The sequence below is a fragment of the Dryobates pubescens genome, chromosome 1, assembly GCF_014839835.1.
Source record: "Dryobates pubescens isolate bDryPub1 chromosome 1, bDryPub1.pri, whole genome shotgun sequence".
NCBI classification, from domain to species: Eukaryota; Metazoa; Chordata; class Aves; order Piciformes; family Picidae; genus Dryobates; species Dryobates pubescens.
Window position 1 is genome coordinate 4,720,382 of NC_071612.1, and position 13,604 is coordinate 4,733,985.

General features: G+C 54.7%; 1 protein-coding gene across 2 annotated transcripts; it reads left to right on the plus strand.

Moving 5' to 3' along the window:
- Positions 1-160: 160 nt before the first annotated feature.
- CCDC71 (coiled-coil domain containing 71) lies at positions 161-9,227 on the plus strand. 2 transcript variants are annotated; one of them, XM_054180181.1, is made up of 2 exons: positions 161-254; positions 2,955-9,227. In XM_054180181.1, exon 2 carries the CDS (start codon positions 3,016-3,018, stop codon positions 4,207-4,209), a length of 1,194 nt encoding a protein of 397 aa, XP_054036156.1. In that variant the 5' UTR covers positions 161-254; positions 2,955-3,015; the 3' UTR covers positions 4,210-9,227. The 2 variants fall into 2 exon arrangements, with proteins under 2 accessions (XP_054036156.1, XP_054036163.1); XM_054180188.1 differs by having other exon boundaries at positions 204-254; positions 2,963-9,227.
- Positions 9,228-13,604: the final 4,377 nt, after the last annotated feature.

A 13,604-nucleotide genomic window follows, 5' to 3' on the forward strand; every position in this document is an offset into this window, starting at 1 on the left:
GCCCCCTGCCGGCCCGGGATTGCGCCGCTCGCCAGCGGCGCCCTCACCACGGTTGCCATGGGCACCGGCAAACGCGGCGCAGAGTCAGAGGTAGGAGCCAGGGGGGTGTGACCGAACCTGCGGTTGTGGGCGTGGCCCGGCCCGCGGACAGGAGGCCGGAAGCGGAAGTGGGAGCTGCTTCCGGCTGCTCCGCGGGCGGCCATGTTGGAGCGGCGGCGGCAGCGCAGCGGCGGGTGCGGGTCTGGCGGCGGCCGGTAGGTTGGGGCCGGCGGTGACCGGGCCCCGCGCTCCCGGGCGAGGGCGCTGCCGAGCCGCCTGGCGGGGCGGCCCCCGGGCGCTGAAGGCGGAGCCGTGGCGCCGAGGGCCCCGCCCTGGCCCCCGCCCCCCCCTCCTTACCCCGGGCCCAGGAGCCGGCGCCGGCCGAGCTCTGGGGGGCCGCACCCGCTGTCTGCACCAATCACCTCCCTACAGCCCCGCTGGGAGGGTACCGGCACTGGGAGGGTCTGTTCGGTCCGGGGCTCTGCCAGCCTGTCCAGGTCTCCCGCCGGTGCCTTCTTACCGGACTGGGCCTGGGGGTGTGGTGCGAAGGACGGGCGCTCGGAAAGGGGCATCTCCTCCACCGAGGGGTGGGCTGGGGACGAGAGGCCAGGCCGAGCCGAGGGACTGGGCCGCCCCAGCGGCCTCCGGCGAGCCCCCTCGAATCTCCAACAGCCGCCATCTCCATAGGCTACTCCAGACCTACGTCTGGGCCAGTCCAGCAGCCGGCTTAGTGCAGAACCCTTTCCTCCAGCTTCACTCCCGGAACACCGGGCAGCTAAACTCGCACTGGCATTGCTCGAACCTCATATGAAGGTTTTGCCAGCACAGTGCTTGCTCCCGTGCTAGGAACACTGTGGGCCTGTTGCCCTGTGGCATGTTAGCCGAGGCGCATCCTCCAGTAGAATATTCAGTGAGTGAATTCCTGTCGGGTGGGCAGACTTGGGGCATGCCTGCTCATTGCCAGCTTCTGTTTCTACTACAACCTGCATCGCACGAAAGGAGACAAAGTGGATTGATGTTGAGCTCTCCTGTCCCCATTGAGATGTCACAGCCTCTCCATTCAACATCAGAGTCCCCCTTCAGGCGTCCCAGCTGTTCCTGGGCTCTCTGCAGCCTGTAGATGATCTGTTTTACAGCCTGTTGAGTGCACATTGGTGCTTGTGCTTTTCTGTTGTTTGCTCCCTCTCTACTAGATCAGGATTAAGCTTTGCGCTCTTGCCGGTTTCACTGTGCCTGCTGCCGTTTGTTCACTTTGGAGGTGGTTGATGATGCTGTCCAGGGCTCTGTCAGAGCACTGCCCTGCCTGCCTCCCCTCCTCTGTGGGAGATCCTCCCGCCTGTCGCAAAACAACTGCATTATCCTCCTCCAAATCCCTCTTGTGCTGTGACGTCTGCAGAACACTTGACTGAGATTAGTCCGTCATGTGTAGGCTCTTACCCCCCACTGCTGACCTGTGCTTCCCCTTCTCCAGCTGTTTTTGGCTCATATTTCTTCCCTGTTTGTGCTGCCCTTGTCAGCACCGGCAGCCCTTGGGGGCTGACTCTCCTGTGGCTGTGGTGAAACCAGTTCCGGGAGGAACATCTTGTGTGTTCCTTGCTCTGCCTGCTCATGCACTGAGTTCTCCACCACAGCTTTCTTGCCTGTGTACTGCCCTCCCCAGCAGTGTCTCCAACAACTTCTGCATTTCCCTGAAAAGGACTTTTCACTGAATTGTCATTATATTTATGAGAGTTATAAATGAAACTAAAGGTTTTCTGTCTCCACAGTGCAGTGTCCAGCTGCAGAGCTGGCATGGCTGCTAGCTCAGTGTGAGAAGACTGGAGTTCTCCTGGGTGCAGAGAAAGTCCTTCCTGGAGTGCTTTTCAGCCTGTATTTTTTATTTAAAGCTACAATTTCTGGGTTTGTCCCAGGCAGATGGCTGTGCAGTGCCCTGAGCGTGATCCCAAAGTTGTCTGTCAGGCCATTGTACACTTGGCCCTGGTGATGTGTGTTTCCTTCTTGCTGCCCTGCTTGAATTTCCTGCTTCCTCCTCACTTGGCAGTGAGTGCCCTTGGATCAACATCAGTTTGCTGTGACAGCAAGTTGCAGACCATTGTTTAAACAAGAGAACAAGGAGTGATGTTGCCTTGCCACAGTGTTTGGCATCAGTGAAACGCAACTGAGACAGCCTCTGGCTCTGCTGTCAGGTATTCAGTATTCAGTATCACTAAGGTTGGAAGAGACCTCAAAGATCATCGAGTCCAACCTGTCACCACAGACCTCATGACTAGAGTAGGGAGGACACTAGTGCCCACTGCAGGCTTGAACTCACGACCTTCCCCATTAAAGGTCTTATGTGCTACCAACTGAGCCACACCAGGGGGCTCAGGTCTTCAGGTGGAAGCTGCTGCTTTGGCAGAGACTTGGAATCAGTTGTTGATTAGAGTCAAGTAAGAAGCTGGAAAATGCCATGTGGTGCAGGGATAGACTTGAGTGTTGAGGCTCAGTTTTGAGATGGCTTGATCGTGGTTTTCTTGGTGTGTGCACAGGGAGAGAAGCCAGCGAAGGACACCTTTACCAAGGGCAAGGAGAGTTGGTTACCCAAAGGTGCAGTGTGTCAGACTCAAACTGGAAACAAGCTGCAAGATTTTACTGAGTTAACCATTGGAACCCTTCATCTTGGGACGGGTGGGATGGGATTGCCTGAAATATTTCTTTAGCTTTGTGGATGTTTTTGCGAGAGATCTTTTAGTTCCGCTTCGGAGATTAATGGGGGATGGGATTTTCTTGGTGATGCTTCTGATTTGGGTTATGCCCAGAATCTGACCTGATGTTTGTAAGTGATCACACCTAAGCTTAATGATTTCAGCTTCCCGCTTAAAAATGCAAGATGATTTCAGTTGCTGTAAGCTAACTGTTTTCTCTCTCCTTTTGAGGTGTCAAGGCTTGTTTTTCCAGTAATTTGGACCATTTTGAAGCACTCACTTGACTAATGCCATGAATATTGCAGTGAACAATGTGGAAGAAAAAGCAGTCCATTCCTGGTCAAGAATTTCCTCTGCAGGACAGAAAGTGCTGGAGGAATCCCTCCGAGTCTTTAACCCAATGTCCAAGGACCTTTCTGACACAGAGACCCAGCTGGTGGCCTTCATTCAGAGCCTGAAGGAGGAGGGCTACCAGCCCACAATCCTGAGGAGTAAGGATGTGTATGGGTACAGCTCATGCACAGCAGACACACCCAGTCTCACAAAGGAGAGCATCCAGCACAGCTGCACCGATGCCGCCGAGCCTGCTGAGGGGCCGGCTGGGAACGCCGCGGCTGCGGCCAAGCGGCCGGCTTCGCCCACCCGCCTCTCGCTGAACTCTGCGAAGGTCTCTGCTCGGCCAGTCTCGAAAGGGGATTCCACAAATCTCCTCTTGAGCTCCTTGAAGCAGAGAAGATCTGGCACATCCAAGGCCGCGTCAGGGGGCTACCCTACAGGCACTTATCCTGACGTGTACCCAGCCATGAGACTGTCAGTGGTTCTGGAAGCCCTGGTGCCGCTGAAAACTACCACGCCCTGTGTGGAGTCCAAGTACACACGAGGGTGTGTTGGGATCTCGCCTTCAGACCTTAAGCTCCTCAAGGCTGCCAGTCCACCAAGGCAGTTTTCTTCAGGCAAGACCGCTAAAGTAACAGAAGGTAAGGGGTACAGGCATTTGATAAAGAAAGCACCAGATCCTGCCACCCTTGCTTTGAATCTTCTGAAGGGACCAAAGGGTGGTGTGCTGCAGGAGAGCAATGCTTGCAAAGCCTCGGGAGTCCTCAACGGGAGAGTCACAGGCAGCTCGTCCCAAGGCTGCACCACAGCACAGCAATCCCGGGCCTTGAAAATCAAAGATAAGGAAGCTCTGGTGGGGAAAACTGAGTGGAAGGACAGCAGCACGTACCGGGAGAGCGTTGGGCGAAAGAAGAGAAGAGCTGCAGAGGCAAGAGAGGCACCACAGAGGAAAAAAGCAAACACCGTTCCTGTCAGGAGCAAATCTCGACGAGCTCAGAGCACTTTGAACCTGCTGAAATTCCAGGCCATCAAGGTGGGCAACTCTTCCTCTGATGATGAAGTGAGAAGGAAAGCACAGAAGATCCTTAGGGTCAACCTGTCCCCTGTGATCCGAATTCAGCCCTTGTCCCACGCTCACAGCGTCCCCTGAGTTTCTTCACTCGGTCACTTTTTTTTGTGAGTACATAAATACAAGCCTGGCACCAGAGTGTGGAGACGTTTAAGAGCGAGTCTGGATCTCTGGTGCCTAGTGATGATATGTCAACTCACCTGCAGACAGAGCAGCCTGCTCTGATGCTGTTTCTGCCTGTCTACCACTGCTCTGCAGAACTGACTGCAGACCTGCAAAGTCTGCTCAGGAAGGTGGCATGGTGACTGTCACCCACGGCAAGCTGAGCAGGCCGGAGCGCTCGCTTCCTGCAGGCACCCTCTGTAACGTGGCAGGCTGCACTCTTGTGCAGGGGGAGGACATGGGACTTTTTCATGACATTGATGCACTGTGATATTGCTCTTTTTCAAGCTGTACATTTACTGGGTTTATTTTGATCAAATTTTATAACTTTATATATCTATATATCCATAGATGTGCATATAGCCCAGGAACTGTGGGAAGATGCACTTCCTTCATCCTCTGGGATTGGGTTTGATAGCTTTTGTGCCCCCTCCCCTTCAGCCAGTCTTTTGTTGGAAGGTGCCAGGATTTCTTTGTGATTCAGTGTTGTGACAGCCTGTTCTGGGCTTTCTGGAGCAGCTCAGGGGCAGGCAGAGGTATAGCCACTTGTTTGTCTCCAGAAACTCCAAGCCATTTGGAGAATTACCAGCTGATCGTTTTAATCATACTTTCGGTATTACCTCTGCGTAAGAGCGAGGGACTGTTACAAGGCTGTTGCCTGCAAGTCTGCCTGATGTCTCTAGGTGCCTCCACCATTCGTTGTAGCAGAAGCTCTGATCTCATGGTAGAGGTTTGCCTCCAAAGAGCAATTCCTTCTCAGCACCCAGCGTTGCTCAGCTCTCCTGTACCCCAGGTGCAGGTGTAGAACATGACCTGTGACTGTTAGAGCCAAAGGGCTGGAGCTGTTAATAGGAATGGGATAAGTGTCCTGCCCACCACTTAACTGCTTTGCTGTTGCTGGGTGTTTGAGGAGCAGGTTCTAGGTGCAGGTAAAGAAGACAAAGGCTGTCTTTGAATGTATCAGATACATCCTGCTGGTCCCAGAGCTCACTGGGATAGTTGAGCCCAAATTAAACAGAAAATCAAAAGACTTGAGAGGATATATGCCAGTACTTAAATGTAGTGAGTTTCTTTGTGTTGGTTTGCAAGGGTAAAGCAGTAGGAGGGGAGATCAGCACTGTATTGTGCTGGGTGTCAGCTTTGGGATGTTGTGAGAAGGTGTGTGGCAGGTGTGAAAGCTCTGGGAGGGCAGGCAAAGCTCCTGGAGGGCAGGCTCTGCCTGTCCCCAGGAGGCACTGTGGAACTGCAGATGGCTGCATTGGCCTTCCTGCGCCAGGGCATGCTGTTGGATGTGAATACAGACTGTGCACTGCTGGAGTGGAGAACGAGTCTGCTCTCCACGGGGAGGGATCTGCAAGCCACAGGAGAAATACCGTGCCGGAGCTGAGTGCTGCCACTGTCACCTTGTGGGGTGGTCTCCAATGAGACATCTGCATTGGGATACTGCAAAAGCAGAACCTGGTGGCTTGGGGAGAGGAGGAAGCGTCGTCCCAAGCATGAGCCCAGCTCTGTGTGCTGCTGTACGTTCAGATTTCTGCAGCAGCAGCCCAGTAATCCACTCATTCTCTCACCAGCTCAAAATACCAGTTGTGTGACCTAGTAATCTCTGTGGACATTGGCTGAAGTGATGAGCTCCCCTGGGAAGCCCCAGCTCTTACGTTTCAGTCCCTCCCTAGCACTTGGCTGGCTTTCAGCACTTTGTAAAAGGGGTCAGTGTCTAATCCTCAGCTCAGAGAGGAAAAACGTGGCACAGAGGAGGTTCATAAGCGAGTGAGAGTGCAGGGAAGCTGGGTGTCCCATGGCACAGTTGGGGTTCTCCCCACCGTTGCCCAGCTAGAACAGGGTGGAGGTTCTTCCTGAAGGGGTGGTTGCAGGTTCTGAACCACATGCTCAGGTTCTGCACGGTTTTACTGTGCCTGTCTGCACTGCTGTCAGAGATCCGTAACTTGCAGCATTGAGACTGAGCTGTGAACGCCACTGGCTGACTGCAGAGGAAGGAGAAACATTTTCTTCTGCTTCTTGTGTTTTAAAATGCCCTGGCAGAGAGTTCCCTGTCCTGACATGATGCTGGATGATGCAGAACCCTCCATCACTGTTCACTGGCCAAATATTGCTTTGTCCCTTTTGTTCCCAATCCTTCAGACCTTTCTTATTCCCACGCTCTCAAATGCCAGGTCTCGAAGTCTTGCACTGGAGTTTCTCTTTTTGGCTGCTTCCCGAGGAGGGCTCTGAACTTCTGCCTGTGGTATCACTGCCTGACAGGCTGCTCAGCAGCTTCCTCTTTTCCCAGCCCCTTATAAGGGCACTGAGAGCTGTCTCTGGAGCCTCTTCATGCAGTACAGACATCCCAGCTGAGTGCCTGGCCTCCAATGGGAAAAACAGCCATGCATCAACAGGACTGAATTCAGGTTGCTTTTCCTCCAGCCTGAGCAGGAAGATGAGCAGCTGAAGCCAGCTTATCCAGCCACATTCCTCTTCTTCATTGTGTTTCTTCCCCAGCTGTACTGCTGCCTGCCTCGTCACTCTTCTCCCTCATTTGTTATCTTTTGCTGCTTGGGTCTTTGCCAGTCAAGGACTTGGTTTGTACTGTTGGCTTAACACATCCAGCAAAACATATTGCCTTAGCTCTGCCATGCCTTTCCTGGCACCAAGCTGAATGCTGCAAATGTTTTGTGGTGGCAGCTTGCCTTAGGTCCTGCCCAGGCCACCAGCAAGAAGTCTTCTGCTCCACAGTGAGAGATGAGCATCAAAACTGCTTCTGTGCCACTGAGTTTTCTGCCAGGGAAGTGAGCAAGCTCTGTGCTCAGGACCTTGCTCATCATCAGCCCAGTCTCTTGTCAGCTCTTCTGCACATCTCTAAGACTGCAGGGCCCCTGGTCTCAATTCTCTACCCTCTGATGTCTCCTCTTCATCCTCATAGGTTATTAGGAAACTTGGCTGGAAGGAGTGCAGCTTGGGGTCTGGAGAACAGGTCTTGTGAGGAGTGGGTAAGGGAGCTGGGATTCTTTAGTCTGGAGAAGAGAAGTCTGGAGGGAGACCTTACTGCTTTCTACAACTACCTGGAAGGAGTTTGTAGTGAGGTGGGTGTTGGTCTCGTCTCTCAAGTGATAGGACAAGAGGAAATGGCCTCAAGTTGCACCAGTGGAGGTTTAGATTGGTTATTAGGGAAAATTTCTTTACTGCATTGGCATTGGAACAAGCTGAGCAGGGAAGTGGTGGAGTCACCATCCCTGTAGATGTTAAACAAACCCCATGAGATGTGGCACTTTGGGACATGGTTTTAGCAGTCATGGTAGTGTTGGATTAACAGTTGGACTTGATGATCTTAGAAGTCTTTTCCAACCTTGATGATTGTATGACTGTTATTCACAGAGAGGCTGTAGAGCCCCAGTGCCCATGTCAGCAAGTGCTCCTGGTCATCTAGTGCTGGCAGACCTCGTGCTGTGCAGCCTGCTGGTGGTTGGTTCTGCCATCCTCTGTGCAGGTGCTCCTGGCATCTTGGCCCTTCAACACTTGATGTTTAGGAGGCTGCAGAAGAGGTCTGTTGTAGACACTGCAGTCTGGTGTTAGGGAAGATGAAGAGTTTGATCAAACCACACGTGCCCAAGACCTGATCTCACAAGATCTCACCCTCCAGAGGTCCCTTCCACCCCACGCTATTCTGTGACAGCAGAATAACACTTGCCTTCCAGTGATCTGGGCAGCAGTGACTGGCAGGGCACACAGAAAGGTGTTGCCTGGAGTGCTGTGGTCTCTGCTGATTATGCTCTATGCAGGTTGTTCAGACCTGTTTCTGAATTAGTCACTTTGAATTCATCCAAGTGCCTAAGCTGGTCTATGCTGTTCCTGGGCACTGTGACAAGCCAGAGCTTTGGAGATTCTTAGGAATGCTTTTACTGCATGGATGTGTGCCACTGTCACTTCTAGAAATGATTCAGCCAGTGGTCAAAGGGCTGTTCTTCCAACTGATTTTGTGGAAATAATTTCTCCTTTTATTCAGCTGCCAAGAAGCAAGAGTTTATGCTTTGCCTCCAGCAGACAAAGTCTTTGAGCTTCCTGCATGCTTCTGATATCCATCAGCAAGGTCTGTGGGGAGAGCAGCTTGTCCCCAGGAGGCTGAGGGGAAGCTGACATCAGTTACCAGTTGAAATCACATTGTTAGTTGGTAGAAACATTTTGAGGCTCATGTCCACAGTGATCAGATTTCACCATCTGCCACTACTTTTAGTTGGAGAAGTTTCTCCTTGGCCTTCCTCCCTGCAAGCCTTGCAGTGTGGTGCTGCTGCTTACAAACTGTTTACCTCCCCCATGCAGAGACAGCTGCCATAGTGAGCCTGGTTCAGAATTTTTTAAGCACTTTTCTGCAAACTCAAAAGGGATTATTTTGTTACTTCTGTTTTGTAGCTCACTAGTGGTATTTCAGACCAGGGTGCAGCACCCACACTTGCAGGGCCAGGGCGGCAGTAGGCTGAAACCCCTCATTGCCTGGTGCTTCCTTGCACAAAGTTCAGCTGGTTGGCAGCTGAGAGCATTGCAGGGAAGTTGGGAGCAGAGCAGCATAGGTGGGTGATGCTGTGTACCCAGCTTTGCAGCCCTGCAGGGTTCTGCCACTTGTTCTCTGGGCTCCCCTCATGCACCAGCAGCACCGCTCTACCAGTGGAGCTGGTGGAAGTCTCCTGAGTCCAACTGTGACAGGAGGGGCTGGAGGGATTTGGGGTTTGGGCTTGAGCACACAATTTGTGCCCTTTTTGTTGACTTGTGCTGTGTCCACAGCCAGATCTTGCCAGCATGCAGGGAAGTGCAGCCCCTCCAGCTGCTCTCCCTGTCGGGTCCATGTTCCCTGCCCTGTCTGGGAGCTGGGCCTTTGGCCAGAGCACAAGATATATGGGAGTATGGAGAGCAGGTTTGTCTCTCAGCTGCAGCTGGACAGTGTGCTGGGCACCTTCCCAGGCAGGTTTAGGTGGGAAGGTCCTTGTTTTGGCTGTGATTGTCAGGGTCAGTGCCAATCAGTGTGGAGCTTAAGCAGATTGGTTTGCATGGAAGTGGTGATTTCTCTTTCCGTCTTCTAAACGGAACTGGCCTGCTTGCTCCCGTGGTCAGATGGGGATGGCTTTCTGGTAGCTGAGGTAGCCTGAGGAGAGACCAGCTGGGGCACCTCACCCCTTCTGAATGCTGCTGCAGCCTGTGGCTTTGTGAGCTGGGTGGCCTGGTACCACCTGTAGAGAGAGCAGCAGGAGAGGTTACCCCAGGCCCCCATGTTCGGGACTCTGTGCTAGAGAGCACCGTGCTTGGGTTTCCCGCTCCTTGCAGCCTGCTCCTGCGTGGAGCTGATGCTGATAGGAAGGTGCCAGGTGCTTCACTGACCCGTGGAGCAGAGCTCTTGCCCCAGAATGCAGGAGAGCCAGCCCTCAATACTAGGTCAGTCACGAGTGTCAAGTGAACCCTGTCTGTAGGTGTGACACTGCTGGTACTCACGGCGTGGCCAGCTGCTGGCTCCAAAGCCATGGTGCTGAAGCCAGACCCCTCAGTTTGCTGATGAAGACCAAGGAAGTCTGGTGAAAAAGCAAGAAGCTGAGATTAGGGGAAACCAAAGATGCCATCAGCATCAGGCCCACCAGCTTCTGCTGCAGGATGGAATCTGCAAATGTAGCACTGCCTCCTCTCTGTCCCTACCCAGGTGACGGAGCCTGTCCTGCCCTGTCTGGCAGCATCGCTCAAGTGTTGGTGCTGCAGGCTCTGGAGCATGGGCTGGGGGCAGGTCTCGTGGAGGTGTCCCTCCTAACCCTTGGTTTCTGTCCAGTTAGTTGCACAAACTAGTCCTGCTCTGGTGGCTGTGGGGGAAGTGAGCCTCTCCCTGGCTTGCAGAGCTTTCCACCCTGTGCATGCTGACTTAGACCCACTGGGTCCCCGTGCAGGGGGTAGCACTTCTCCAGTGAGCAGCCAAAATACCATCCCCTGTGGGGACAATTAGGCCTTGCCCCAAGGAATCCCTTAAAGGTCCCTTACCGTCTGGGACTCTCCTCATTGTCTTAATTAGCCCTTTCTAGCCCTTTCCTTTCCAGTTGCTACAGGCAGACCCTGTGAGAGTCTGGTGATTCCCACAGTGCAGTCAGGCATGCAGTGCTTTGGTAAAAGAGAAGGTGCTGGAAAGCCACCCCATGAAATACCTCCCCTTCTGCCCCCGTTCCACCACGCTGCCCAGGCCTGTGACGGGACCAAAGGAGCGTGGGTGGTGGTGGGGAGGGTGCGGTGTGTGACACTGTTCCCTCCTCCTGCTGCCAGCGCAGCGCTCCTGAGGAGCAGCCTTTCCTGAGCAGAGGCACCGCAGCCTCGCCGAGGGACGTGGGGCTGCAGGTGGGCACCGCTTGGCCCCTCGCACTCGTCTCTGCCAACTGTTGTCTATAAGACATCCAAATCCATGCCTCAGCATGATACCCACCTGCTGCAGCTGGGACCAGTGCTGCTGGCTCAGCCTTGGGCAGCCCCTGGGGTATGGGGATCCTGAGTGGCAGCAAGGGAGCAGCACCTGCAGCCCGTGGGATGGCGAGTAGCAAAACTTTTGTATGGTGAATTTACAGCAACTGACCATCTTGTTCCTGAGTGAACTTTTTACTCTTTCACTTGCCTGTGTAGAATGTTTCCGAAGCTATATTAATATTTAATGTTGAATATGTGGCTGGGCTGCTCCACACTCGGTGTTGTATATTTTGGAATGGCATTGTTTGGTGAGAAGACAGCGTCAGTGTTATTCTGCTCTTTGGAGGAAATGGGACAAAACCCAGGCTGTCTTTTTCTTAAGTGAACTTTCTGTTATAAAGTCCTAGCTGGTGTCCAGCCCTGCAGTAAAATGGTGCTCAGAACCGTTTCGTGTGTCCAGCTTTTCTTCGGGCCCTGCCAGACTGCTCCTCCCTGGAGTCCTGCTCCCAGCACCATGTGAGTTCTCTGAAGTGGTGTCTCCTGTGTGCCCAGCTGCTGCGAGGGGCACTCTTGGCTGGAGACCACCACCACCTCCTCAGTTCCCCTCAGTGAGGTTTGGAGCTACTCAGGCCCCGTTAAGGAATGCCTGGCTCAGGATAAGAAATGCTCCAGAGAGGTGGCACTGGCGCTGAACTGGTGTAAACTGGCATAAATCTGCATTCCAGGTTAGCTCCCAGAAACGCGCCGGGTCGGCGCTGTGCTGGCCGGCACTCTGCCAGCTCCTGCCTGCCCGCCCGTCCTCTGCCTCCTCTGCCTGCTCCGCAGCCGGGACCCTCTGCCCAGCTAATGCCACAGAAGTGCCATTGTTAGCCTGTGTGTGCTGCAGATCTGCTGTGTGCTGCGGGGCTGCTGCACTGACCCGGCACTAACGGCACTGGGACCGTGACCCCTGAGCGGGCAGCGGCTCCAGTGCTGGAGCTCATTCCTCAGGGAGGGAAGTGGTTAAGTGATTCTCCTGCTTACTGAGGATGTTCAGGGAAGTGTTGGCTGCCTACTGAGCCCACTGAAGTCAGTCCAAGCAGGGATAGCCAGGCATAAGAGGCTGCCCCAGGAGGCCAGGGGCTCTGCTGAGTCTTGGCAGGGGGATCCTCTTCTATGTGTCCCAAATTGAGGAGCACTGCTGGTTCCCACTGCCATCCCTCCAAGCCGTTTGGTCTGTGACCAAAGTGCTCTGACCACTGCTGAAAGGTGCTGGTGGAGCTGAGGCCATGGGTACCGGAGGAAGCAGGGGATGCTCAGCAGTTTTAACATGCTGATGACAGAGGGCTGCAGCAGAGCTACTGGCACATCTCCAGACAGCACGACTGCCCCCAGACTTGTGATCTCAGGCAGACACAGGCTACCCCAACATGTTCAGCTGTGGGGCAGCTGAGGGGATTGCAACTGCCGGTGGGAAGTCAGCAGTGTTCAGGACAGTTGGGAGATGCCTGATACTGGGCTGAGACACCTCGCTTGTCCCTCGGGTCTGGCTAAGGATCCCTCCCTCCTGCGTTTACTTTGCTTTCCGAGGCCGGAGATCCTGTTACAGTTGCCTTTATCAGGCCACTTTCTATCTTCTCGGAGCAGATAAGGTTTGCTTGGCAAGATCCCTGCGACACAGACAGGCTGGCCAGTGGGGATGGCTCTTTATCAGCTCATCTCCTGCTAGTTGTAGCTGAGGAGGTGGTGGTTCCCAGCCACCACTCTGCACTGCCAGAGGCAATCCAGACACAGCCTTCACTTCCTCCAAGCTTTCCAGCCCCTGCTGAGAGCACAGCCATGGAGAGCTAGCAAGGCTCTGTCTACATCATCCCTTGTCCTGCTGAGGTGTGTGGCACCAGCCTGAGCTGTTGGGGTGTCTCTGGGGGCACAGGGTTTGGCACCCCGATGGGCAGCAGCCCAGGGAGCTGCTGTTTTGCCCATGACCTTGCTCATCGGCAGGCAGCCAGAGCATGGCCTTGGTGTGGAGAGCACATGGCTCCTCTTCCTTCCTTCAGCCTTGACTAATAAAAGGCACCATGGCTGTGTGACAGCGAGGACTCTGCTTGAGCTTGGCCCCGGTGCAGGGCTTTGCTTCCCACAGGACACTGGGGCTGCTGGCTGCCAGTCCAAAGGATCCCAGGTAGTGCTGACCTGAACAGGGTGAGTGGGGTCCTGGCTCGGGGTAAAGTGGTGTGCATGGTACCAGAATGGTGTTGGGAGCAAGAGCTATCCAGCAAAGGTGCAGAGGGAGCGTGGCTGGCTGCTGTGCTGCCCTAAGGCTCCTGGCACTGCTGCTGGAGACGTGCTGTGAAAAGGCACAGACAAGCTTGTGCCATGCTGGGTGAGTCTTGTCTGGGCTGCCTGTCTCTGGCCCCACATGCACAACTGGGCACAACAGCCCTGTGATGATGCTGTGCCAGCTTCTGGCCAGGCTGGGCACAGGGTACTACCATGTAGGCCACTGCCACCGTGTACCTGGCCTCTGCCTCACCTTGGCTGAAGCTGGGTGCGGGCAGGTCCCTCCCCTCGCCTGGCACAGCTACTGGAGGAGGAGACAGGCGCCGTCTACCTTCCTCCAGGAACAGCAGCAGGGCCCAGCCTGAGCCCAGCAGGGCCAAGCTGGCCAACTCTGCAGCCCACCCCGGTCATCAGCCACCTGTCCGGTGCCCCATACCCCACGGGCACAGGTAGGAGCCAGTGTGTGGCAGGGACCCCCAGGGTACAGCACAGCGCTTGGCACCGGTACAGCCCCGGGACACAGGCTGGGTGCTGGGAGCCTGCACGAGGTGGCACACAAGGAAAGGGCCACGGGGTTCCTCGGAAGAGATGGGCCGGGTTCCCTCCGCACCCACAGGGCACTTCCCAGGGCTGGCAAG